The following is a 12,132-nucleotide window of genomic DNA, read 5'->3' on the forward strand; positions in this document are numbered from 1 at the left end:
ATTGCCATGTTTACCATCTTAGTTTTGTGAGTTAGCATGCCAACATCTGCTAATTAGCATTAAAAAAGTAAGTATAGAGTAGGCTAATGGGATGTCAGGTTTTGCTAGTTTTTATTCGTGGATTAAAGATAAAGAATTGAAACATTTACAAGCTTATGAATGGTTGCTGATGGTAGAAACAATTCAGTCATTAAAACGCCACAATGCAATTAGGTTACTCATGACCATAATCTTTATGTAATTTGCTGAAATGCAAGAAGTAGCACTTGAGAATGTTAGCATTTTGCGACAGCAGCTAGGAGTGACTTATTTTTAACTGCCATAAATCTCAGACAGAACTAGACTCAAGGTGGACAGCCAACTGCCATGACCTATACAACAGGTTACTACAATTCATCCTAAGGGGGCATGTATGGCTGCACTAAATGTCATTGTAGTCATTTGTTAAGACATTCACACAAAACTACAATCAAAAAGTGTATTGCGAAAGTCCGGTGACTAAAACCACAGCAGTTTTATTGCACTTTTTAAACACCTACAATCTGTAAAACAGCTTCCAATTTTTACAATTTTCGCACAAAAATCAGTCACAAACCTTACAGGAAGAACACACTGGAAACCTGTCAAGGAATTCCACTTCCTAGAAACTCATTTCCTGGTATAAGAAACTACAAACTGTCTAAAACTACGGCTATTTTGTTGCTGCAAACACAAGAATTGAAAAACTGTCAGGTCATGTAGACTCACGTGAATTCCAGTAAGAGATGAAAGGTGAGGACAAAGGTCTAACTTAATGTAAACTCAGCTTTACTCTTTGGTCATTTATTTTTACACTTTAGGGTGTGGAATGCAGTTTCTGCCTGAAACAGTCCGAAACTTCTTATTGTCTCTGGGAGGCACACAAGTTAAAAAAACACAGCTGCCGTGCAGCCTTCCCGACATTATGTCTGACTGAGTTTACAGTATGTCCATAGTGTGAATCAAAGAGAGATCAAAGAAGAGTCAGGTGTAGAGCGGCCGTCAGTCACACGGCAGGCGTGTCACCGTCTTCCTTGTTAATGATCGCCAGATTGAGCAGTGACCTGGCCTTGGTCAGCCAGCATTCAGGGTAAAAAGTGCTAAGAAAGGCTCTTCTGAATTTATCACCGGATAGAGTGTACAGAGCCAGGTTAAAAAAGGTGTTAAGTCCTGCCAGAGGCCTGGAGATAATATATGCAGCATGCACAATGCGCTCCACCATGCACGCCGCATCTTGCGGCCTTCGAGTTTCAATCCGCAACACACGCAAAATGTGATACGGCAGGAAACACACCACAAACACCACCAGGATGAGCACGGTGACGCGCCGTGCTCGCACCCGACATGGACTGGATGTGTGAGGTCCTTTCGCCAACTCTTTCACTATTCCGATGTAACACATGAATACCACCACAAGAGGGAGAAGATACCCGAGTGTGGTGAGCAACCAGACATACCACCGCACCTCGAAGGGTATGGTGCTAGCAAAGTCCAAGCAGTAGGTCTTGTTGTCACGCTCTTCCAGGGATATCATTGTCAACATGGGTGCGATTTCAGCAGCGACAACGATCCATACAACCGAGCAAGCAATTATACCCCAAATCTTCTGCTGCACCTGCTCCGCCTTCAAAGGCTGGATCACAACAACGTAACGGAAAATGGCGAAACAGGTCAGGAAGAGGATGCTCCCATACAGGTTGAAATGGAACCCAAAGCGCACAAAGCGGCACATGAAGTCACCCAGCGTCCACGAATCCCCGTTGCTGTAGTAGTAGACCAGGAAGGGCATGCTGAGCACGTAGAGGAGGTCGGTCAGCGCCAGGTTGACCATGATGATGCTGCTGCTTTTCCACGGACGCAGCTTCGTCATGTAAATGCTAATGGAGGTTATGTTGCCCACCAGGCCTACGATGAAGATGATTCCGTAGGCGACAGGTAGGTAATAGCGTTTCATCAGCTGGTCAATGTCGGTGCAGTTCTGATCCTCTCCGGTCATGGCTTTAGCTTTTAGTGTCTTAGCAGTGCAACAAGCTGTAATCACAACAATAACATCACCGTGTAAAGTTGTTAGCAAACATTTGCCAATACATTTAGAAGACACAGAGGACACATTAGCTGTTAGCATTAGCATTAATTTTGACCCCTGTCAAAAATAAGACCAATATTTACTCTCTTTATAGCTCTGTATTGCTATCCATATCATAGTTAGCAGTTAGCATAGACATGAAATGTTAGCTGGGATGCCTTTATTTATTCTCAAAGCTAAAAATGTGAAGCTAAATGATGGCTGTGTAGCGAGTGCTACATTACTACACTGAACTCATGCAGCTGAAACTAGTCAACTGTGAATAACACTGAACACCTTCGCTGGTCAATAATCATGACAACGCTACTTTTTGTAACAAACTTTCTAGCTTAACCATGCCCAATGGTAGACACACAGCTATATTAGCATTCATATGGAATCGCCGTTAGCATTAACTTTGTCAAAAACAAGACCAATATTCACTCTACTTTTAGCTCTGTATTGCTTTCTATAGCAAGTAAAAGTTCCTGGAACTTTTTTTCGCATTTAGATTTTGAGACGCTTTAAAGCCTTTTCACTGAAAATGTCTGACTGCTTTTACCACGATGAGAGCAATGATAGAAAACCGAAACATTTAGCGGCAGGCCAAGAAACTAGGGAGAGACCAATTATCAGCCGGGCTGATTATCGGCGCCGATATCCGGCATTTTGACGCATATCGGCATCGGCCTTTTTTTTTTTTTTTTTTTTTTTAATCTGACGGCCGATAAGAGTTAATTTCTTTGCAAATTTTATTTAACCTTGTTTTATTTACTTTATAAAACTTCAGGAAGTTATTTATTTATTTATTTAAATTTTCAGTTAACTTAACTAACTTAACTATAAGAGATGCTGCTGACCCTGGGAACTCCCTGCGCTTTTTGTTTGTTTGTTTAATAAACATGCATACATATACATGCTTAAAGGCATTTAAACAAAGTTAAGTGTTGGAGTTTGTATTATTCAAAATTTTGACGCCAATATTTTAACTTTTACTGCAAATTAATATCGGCTCCAAATATCGGTTATCGGCCTCCTTGACTACTAATAATCGGTATCGGTATCGGCCCTGAAAAAACATATCGGTCTATCTCTACCAGAAACTAAAACAAAGTGCTGAAAGATGCTGTTTAACTGAAGGTAACTGCAGAGACAGGCGGTACATCTTTGTGGGTCCATCACTATAAGTGAAACCTTTCACATAAACGTAGTAATTTAAATCATTGTAAATAAAAAAAGTGCAGCTTTAATGTTCTCAAAAATGCTTAACCAATGCTCGATTTGTAATGGACCTTTTGATGTTGTTGGGTGAGGGAAAAAATAGGCTACAAGCAAATCATCCTTCCCTTTTCCCTCAGCTCTCAAATCAACGTCACTGGCAATTACGGCTTGAAAAAGGATGGAGAGGGCAGGAGGAAAAAAAAAACAATCGAGCAAACTCAGAAGAAAAGAGAAGCAAACAAAACTCTTCTCTCCTTGTCAACTGTCTGCTTTCTGAGAGCCTCTCAGGATATGACAGCGCCTATGGCATCCTGGCTTCCTGTAATGCTGTCAGTGCAATCTGCTCTCATTATGGATGTGAGGAGATGTGCGAGTCGTCATTTACACAGTGCTTGTACTAATAAGGCAGGAACTTGTCCTCATTAAAACGATTATATTCTGAGTTTGTTGGAAAATACAAACCAACCACAAGCATATTTCATCTAGCTGAGTGGTTGAGTCATATAGGTAGTTTTTAAGAGAGGTTTCTACTTACTTTGAGCTAGTGTCCTCATCAGTGCTCACTCCAAGCCTTCAGAGTCTCATCTCTGTTTTCACATCAACTCCTCCGTCAATCCTCCTCCTCCTACTCTCCCCCCACCCAGGGGGAAACCCAAGCATATTTTTGTTGGCAAGTCCACTTTTGTGTGCTTGTCCTTCAGACATGTGCGCTTACTTCCTGGTGTCATGTTTGAGCTGCTAAAGCTCAAGGTTCGGTATGTTTACACGGATCACGTTTCAGGTGAATTTGTAGAGAATAAAGGGAAAGAAATAGCTGCTTCTGGAAAAATCCAATTATTCACCTTTTGTTTCGGGAATATAAACAATAGAGGTGTTTGTTATTTCTTCAAACAGACTCCCTCAGTGTGACACCGCAGAGCTAAATTTGGCACACACACACAGACCATGGTTTGTGATTAAAGTAATGAGGAAGTTAATAAGATTGTGGGAAATGAACACTTAAAACAGGGTCATCCCGGGAAGTGGGACGTTTTTACACCTCATCAAACAATGCAAATGTCCAGACTTAGACATATATTTTTAACAGCGGCACAAAAATATATAAGCACTGTGACATTTTTAAATCAATACATATCAATTCCAAATATTCTAACGTGGCGTATCGTAAAAATTACGATTGCGGTTACAGCTGGCTCGCGCATCGCCGAAGTGGTTGCCATAGGTTGCACATAATGATATGCATAGCGTCACCCCGTCCATTAACGGGATTGGCTCCTTATGTTTGTGACCTCTCAAACCTGCCAACCTGAAAACGTGTTGTTCAGCCTGTTCTTGGTACACTGCAGTTTAAAAGCAGACTGCTTATGTTGTCCCTGATATGTCTTGTAGCACATGGAGATGTTTACAAGGTTGAACATTCGATTTTCACAGGAGGAAGATTAAACTTATATTACTAAACTAATATTTTGTGAAATAAGTGTAAATGTAATCTATTTGTATCGCCATCTTTGTCTCTGTGGTACAAATAAAAAAAAACGTAAAGCTGCAGTAGGTAAAATAGAGAAGAGAGCGGACTTTGCTTCAAAATTTTAAAGATTACAACCATCAGGTCCCTCCCCCTCTCTCTTTGCGGCGCTCAGTCCTGCCTCCAAAGCCCTCCCCGCAGAGGAGGCTGTCATGCGCACGCAGGCTAGTAACCACAGCAACTGAAGAAGCCAGATAAACAATATAGCAGACACACCGGTAACAACCTGAAATGACAACAACCGCAGCCCTATTATCGTAGCAGACACAACACTATCGAAGCAGACACACAAACCAGCGGTGCTTTTGCTGTGAACGGCAATCTACAGCAAATTCTATATGGCAAAAATCACCAGCACTTAGTTTGCTAACAGAAACTTTGGGTTTCAAGTGCCAACTAAGCAACACCCTGACGTTGAGAACATTTAGCCGTGAGAGCACAGGCACACTTAACTATCAGGGGAAAGTCCGACACGTAACACTGCCTGGGTACTTCACAAAGGTGTTTTCAGCCACTCCACGCCATGACACAACGCTAAACAGCAGCCGCACTCGGAACAAGCTAATGTAGCCCGACTGCAACACCAAGGTAACACAACGTCACAGCAACCACAGACATCTTAGCAATGTGGAAACATAGCTTGAAAGCAATTACAGGAGAAATTAAGCTGGGGTAATTACCTGTCGAGCAGAACTGCATCGCTTTTTATCCTTTCAGGTCCAGTAGTTCTCTCCACTTCCATGTTTACTCTTGTTTTGTCTCGGTCCAACTTTTTCTTTTTAGCTTGCTTTTCCTCATTTATCTTCTTCGGTTTAACGGTCTTTATAGTGTAAGCCGTAGCTGGCAATAGAGGGATGGGGAGTTTTTTCATTCCCGGTGGTTGTTTTTAAGCCTTTGTGGACACAAATCAACTGAGGCTGCGCACACTGAAGAAATTGAGCTTGACCGTGTGAGCATGCGCGGAGGAGTGGTGCTGCGCAGTGTTTGATTGACAGCAGCCTGAGAGGCTGCTCGGCTCTGATTGGTTGTTGGACCGTGAAGGTAGATTTTTTGCAAACGCCATGAGGAGCAGTAGGAGGAGCCAGAGGAACATGATTTTATCACGGATTATTGCTGTGTTCGAAATGCCACACTATACTAGCAGTTCGTACTGATTTGGCAAACATTTTTAAATGAACTACAACAGTGAAGTTTAGGGCAGATTTAGAGCATGTTTTAGCTAAAATAACTAGCTTAAAAACCATAAAGTGCTTTGTAGAACCTAGTAAAAATTCACTGGGTTGGATTCCATGACAACACCTTCCACATTACACAAATTGAGACGAAAGACACAAGGAAATCTTTATAGTGTATATAGACGTTGTAATCAAGAGTGAGATGCTGCTATTTGGACTTGAATGAACGCTATGCTTGATGAGAAAGACATTTTTTTAACCAGTGAAAATCATGCTAGTATTGCTAGCATTAGCGTGTTTGTTGCAGGATTTCAACTGAAATTTTAACTTCAGTTTTACACTGGATATATATCACTTTGTAGATTTAGTTTTAACAAGCAGCACATGATATAGTAGAACTTTTTTTCCTCTTTAACCCTAATTATTATTTAAGCATTAACAATATGATGGCATCCTTGGAATATCTTCTATATAGTTTATAATTGTGATGTGACTGTGGTGTTAAATCCTCCATCTCCTGTGTCATTATACTGTTAATGTAGGTGTAAAAATAGTGTTATTGCTGTTAAGATTTCGCGTGAATGTATTTCATTCAGTGTGGGGGTAAAGTGCAGAGATTTACATAAACTTTTCCAGTCCTGTTTGTTGTGTGGTGACTCACAGTCATATTGACAGACACATGAATACGTGACACGTGTTTGAGGATCATTATGCTGTGTTGAAATGTAAAGACTTCACCTGCCATTAACCCAGATCCATTTCTTTGTTTACCTGAAAGTACAAAGAAGCTACAAATACACATTCCTGCTCCCTCGGATGACCTCGATGCGCTCGCACAGTCTCTGTAATGTCACTTCTCTATAAATCAGACTTAATCAAATACAGCGAAAGACGCAGAAGTTTACAAATGTTTATTTTACAAAAGAAATGCAAGAAACTATGTGAACAGAGCTTTATAGATCAACCTAAATTGTGCCTTCTTTTTTTTAATACTGTGGGGATGGTGCAGTCTTTGAAGAGGCAGCAGAACCGAGTGTTTATAGTACAGATAAAAATCATCTGAGTTGAGAGAAAAATTAATGTCAAAGATCAACTCGACACACAGAAATCCGAGTGCAGAGGATGAGACGCCTCGGAGGCAGCTCGCTGGGGGAGGAGGGGGGAGTCAGGAGGTGACGTTGGGGGGGTGAGGAAAGAAAGAAAGTTGTTTGTCTACAGTTTGGGCATCCTGGCTGCATTGAGACGCATGGACACACAGGAGGAGCCGGCAGCGTAACGCATCTCCCTCAGCATGCCACTCCACTGCTTCTTATCTTCTTCATACCTAACGAGACAAAGAGGAAGGTCAGATCGCAGAACAAACACAACGCTAACAACAAAAACATGCAAATTTTGGTCCCATAATGTGAGAAAACTTACTGCCAGACATCAGTGACCTCTGTGGGAGCCACCTCCTTGTTCTCCGTCTGAACCATAGCGAAGCCGCCTACAGCGTACAGGGAGCCGCCATTGCTCAGTAAGTTGACGGAGCTCCTCTCCTGCGGGAACTCTGTGAAGGGCTCCCACCTGAGGAGGTGCAACATTAGGAGAAGGTCAGGTGTAAGATGGAGATCTCATTTTAGATGACGTTTGTATTTTGGAACATTTGTCCAAGTTAAGCAGAAATGTGGTATGTGGAGGCCCAAGAGTTCAGTAAAACTCTTTTATACAATTAATAGAATGTACAGTGTATATTGGTAAATACATAAAAATGCTAATTAAGACCAAACTATTAAAAATATTTTACACATTTTATTTCATCACTTATTTTCATGATAACTTTAACTTCTAGCTAGCAGTATGCTCCCTGTCTCTTTTAAGCGAGCAAGCGCAACAGCTGCGGCCAAAATTAGCTTCTGTTAGCGAGGGCAATAACAATAAAAATAGTCATTCCTTTTCAACAAACTAATGACTGCTGCTGTTATTAACAAAGCAAACTAAGACGAACCTCTACTTTTTCAGCCTAACAATTCGTCACGTGCTACCTGCCTAGCCAACTAATAAGCTAGACTGATTGATAGTCAAGCTAAAGAGACTGCGCTAACGGCAGCAGCTAGCTGTTTCTGAGACCTGCAGCAGCCTTCTAAATTGTTGCATAGAGAAAGACACAACTATGTCAAGGTAAACACTGTCTCTTAGAAATATATGAAATGTCAATACCAATGTAAAGTCAATCTGGGAGAAGAATAAGCATGTCGCTAAAGTTTGATTAGGTTATGGCCTCATAGCTACATGATTTGTAATATGAAAGACTCTACTTCAGTAAAGCTACGTATGTAAGTAGCAGTATGTTATGTAAGTGACTAAAGCAACGTTAAAGTAAGTTAAGTGACACCACCAAGTAATGCTGTGTTATGAGACTGTGGTCATTTCACAAATTTCTGTGAGACCAGTTTGTGTTTCTCTGCGGTCACTCCCGCCAACAGGAGCTAACTAGCTAACTACCTGCTAACTAGCTAACAAGCTATCAGTTTGTTGTTTCTCTTGGGCTCCATAAATGGGACTTCTGAGGTTTTTACTGTCTTAATGTTAAAAAAAAAAAGGCTGACAGTTGTGGTTGTGGGTTAACTGAAAATAAAAAAATACAAAACATTAAAAGAGTTTCATACTTGTTTGCTGCGAAGTCATACGCTTCGCATATATTAATGAGGCCTTCCTCGTTGACGCCGCCGGCCACCACGATCTTGTTGTTGTGGATGACGGCCCCGAACATGGCTCTGGGAGTCTTCATGGCCGCCAGCTCCCTCCACTCCGCCTGCTTGTGGTTGTACGCGAACATCTTGTTGAGGGCTTTGCTGTGGAGACAAAGAGAGGCGTGCAATGGTGAGATTTTTAAAAATGTTAAACCCCCATTCAGTTTTAGTGTTTACACAAATAAATAAGGACAATAATGAAACTGCAAGAGTTCATTTTATCTTAATACTAATTTTGTCAGTATTTAAAGCTACGTTTTCATACACATATAAGAAGTATTGCGTTGTTTTGAAGCTTAATTAGATGCAATTATTTCGCATCATGTGTCCTTTAACAAGAGAACACAGTGATGCCGTGCACACTCTGATGAAGGCTTTCACACCTTCCTCTTTTTTTCTCAGACAGAGCACCAGCTGAAACCGAGTGCGGGAGAAGCACACCTGTTTCCGCTCGATGATTGATGTTCCTCCGACAGCTGAGAACACGGCCCTGATTGATCAGCCTATTATTAGAAAGTGTATTAAATCCTGCGGTTTGAGGATCACTGCAAAAACAGTTACTTAAACAGCGTATACGGTCGCTGCTGGTTTTTCATTGGTTCGATTTTAAGCAGAGAAAATAAGCAGACCCTTTACTATCACTGTGCGATTCAACAAGAGACGCACAAATCAGATTATTCTCCATTATTGTGACATATTAGTCCTGGACTGTAGCAGTGTAATTGTTGTCTATGACGTACTGTGCAGCCCTGCAGACTGACAGAATGATAGACCACAAGCAGCTGCAGCTCACAGCGTAAGGTCTCACACACACACTCTCATTTACTCACTTGTCATCTGTCTTTCCTCCAATGCAGTAAACCAGTCCTTTGTGGGAGACGACAGCATGGCCGTGGATCTTCAGAGGAAGCTTTTTGGTCTCACTCCACTTCATTTTCCTGTTTTAATTATAATTAATAACAGTTTTAATGTAATTATTAAAAATAGTTCTTGTTGCTCAAGAATCATTAAGTTACATGTGAGATTTCCCCTGTGGAAGAGCCAAATCAACATGGATTAGTGCTACATGTTTACATCCTTACTATAATTAAAAAATACAGCTCCACAGCTATCGCAGAAACAACCAGAGCCATTAAAGGAGGAGAGATGATATCAAAACATAATTAATTAGACTTAACACCACATTCTTAATTTCCTGAAGTTAATTATCACCTGAAAACTGTTTAAAAGGTGAGATACAGGGTGAGAAATAACTAAAGAAAGAGGGAGGAGGGGGAGGGGAAGCCAAGAGGCAAATAATCCTACTAACTCGACATCGTAGCACATCACGGTGTCCAGCGACGCGTTGGTCTGGAGGTCCTTTCCGGCCACGGCGAACAGCAGGTTCTCGCTCTCGCCGATGTTGAAGAGGCATCTCGGGGAAGGCATGGGCGGCAGGGCGACCCAGTCAGATGTGAGGGGATCCAACTGTGGAGCAAAATATGTTAAAACACAGGGCACCCAATTAACACCCATTAGCACTGTGTCTTTATCTCCTCATGAAGAAGAGAATGAGTCATTGTATTGTATGGTATTCACATATTGATAATTCTGTACAATACAGTACGTTAGGCCTGTGGTTTTATTTCTATTAAGGCCTCGAAATCATGTATAAAAGGTTTAGGTTAGCTTAAATACTCCCTGGGAGGGACAGTTGTAAGCTAACGCTAACTGCTCTATTTTCATAAATACTATCAGACTTTTAAAGTACTATAAACACTATATGGACCATAAAGGATAGAGAAAGATGTTTTTAAATACACACATTAATTTGTTTTGCTTCAAAGAGTCTGGTGTGGAGTTTGATACACTCCTTTGTCTGTTCTGCTAGGTTAGCTTAGATTAGCCGTAATGACTAGAGGCAATAGAAAGCAGTTAGCTTGTTTCTGTCAACGGTTAAACAAAAATATGCCCACCAACATAACTAAAACTCACTAAATAACACGGTTAAAGCTTTTTGTGTTGTATTTAAACCTTTTTTATCAATTCCTAGTTTAAAGTGACACCCATGCTAGCTGTTTTTCCATGCTAACGCTCTTTTATGCCTAGCTATACCAGCTGTCTCCTGGCTCTGCCTTCATATTTACATTTAGGGTATGACAGTGGTATGTATGTAAGGGAGCTATTAGATGGAAGAGTACAAAATAAAGGAAAAACCTTATTACCAAGTAGAAGTAACACTGCAGTGGTACATCTTTGTTTTCCTCATCTACAAACAATCCTCCAATGATGTAGAGCTGGTTCCTCTGTGACGCCAGGCTGACGTGGTTACGTGGCACCTGCTCCGACATGGCTGCCAGGAAGCACTCGTTCTCACTGACATCGTACGCCACTGCCGCCGTGTCATTGATCATCAGGATGAAGTCACGTCCATACATGCCATGTCTGCGGTTGTCATTCAGATACCCGGGGAATAGGCTCTCCTCGTCACCTTCTTCTGTATCAGCCCCCTCCTCCCCCTCTTTCTTCTTGGGTGTCTCTGGAAGTTTCCCCTTGAAGGCATCCCTGATGACTTGGATCGTCTTCTGGAGCTCGGGGTCGGCCTTGATGATATCATCGGTCTCCACTTTCTCTTTGAAGTACTTCTCCGGCAGCAGGCGGAAGCGGATGCAGTTGAAAGCATCCTTCAGGACCTTGACGCGCTCCTTGTCGTGGCGAACCCAGGCCATGACCGACTCAAACACCAGCTCCTCATTCCCCACATTTAGCGAGTCTCCACCAATGACGGCGAACAGTTCGTGGGGTGCAAGCTTCAAGAACTCCTCCTCTTTGTAGAGGAGCTCGAAACGGTCGGCGACATAGTTACGTGCAGCTACGGCGAGCCTGGGACAGCTGAGAACCAGGCCCATCCTGAAAATGGCCATGCAGTTGCCCAGGGACAGCTTCTTTTGAAGGTAGTTGACACATACCGTAAAGACAGATGGGATCTGGAATTTGTTTGCCACAGCAATTATATCCTGAACGTTGTCATCGGTGAGGTCGATCTCGGCCGAGTAAAGGTACTGAATGATCATATCCAGGATGGCAGGGTTGACGTCCTCCAGAACCACCTCCTTGGTGTTTGCCACCTCCTTCCCGTCCTCTGTGAAGAAGATCTCCCTGAAGTAAGGGCTACAGGCGGCCATGATGAGCCGGTGGCAGGGGAAGCTGCGGTCGCCCACCTTTAAGGTGCAGTCCACAAACTTGTTCTCATTCAGCAGCTCCTTCAGCCCGTCCTGGAGCAGGGTGCTCTGGAACAGGCGCAGCTCCTCCTTCATGGCGTTGGGGTCCATGGCGTGTCAGGATGGGAAACGACGGGTGAACAAGGGGGTCAGTGGAGAGAGGAAGGAGTCGGCGGCCACGGGTCCTGTTGGCAGT

The 12,132-nt window shown here is 42.4% G+C and overlaps 2 protein-coding genes across 2 annotated transcripts; both read right to left on the bottom strand.

Annotated features, from left to right (window-relative positions):
* Positions 1-1,024: 1,024 nt before the first annotated feature.
* LOC138603384 (2-oxoglutarate receptor 1-like) lies at positions 1,025-2,014 on the bottom strand. The gene has a single exon (XM_069675133.1). The coding sequence runs from the start codon at positions 2,012-2,014 to the stop codon at positions 1,025-1,027; it is 990 nt and encodes a 329-aa protein (XP_069531234.1).
* A 4,887-nt stretch (positions 2,015-6,901) lies between these two features.
* Positions 6,902-12,132, bottom strand: LOC138603382 (kelch-like protein 41b). The gene is made up of 6 exons (XM_069675131.1): positions 10,941-12,132; positions 10,046-10,203; positions 9,567-9,674; positions 8,653-8,838; positions 7,424-7,570; positions 6,902-7,328 (listed from the first exon to the last, which is right to left on the bottom strand). The coding sequence occupies exons 1-6, from the start codon at positions 12,045-12,047 to the stop codon at positions 7,217-7,219; spliced, it is 1,818 nt and encodes a 605-aa protein (XP_069531232.1). The 5' UTR covers positions 12,048-12,132; the 3' UTR covers positions 6,902-7,216.

Source organism: Semicossyphus pulcher, unplaced genomic scaffold (genome assembly GCF_022749685.1).
Source record: "Semicossyphus pulcher isolate SPU_LCO1_2020_fin unplaced genomic scaffold, fSemPul1.0.p SCAF_24, whole genome shotgun sequence".
Lineage (NCBI taxonomy): Eukaryota > Metazoa > Chordata > Actinopteri > Labriformes > Labridae > Semicossyphus > Semicossyphus pulcher.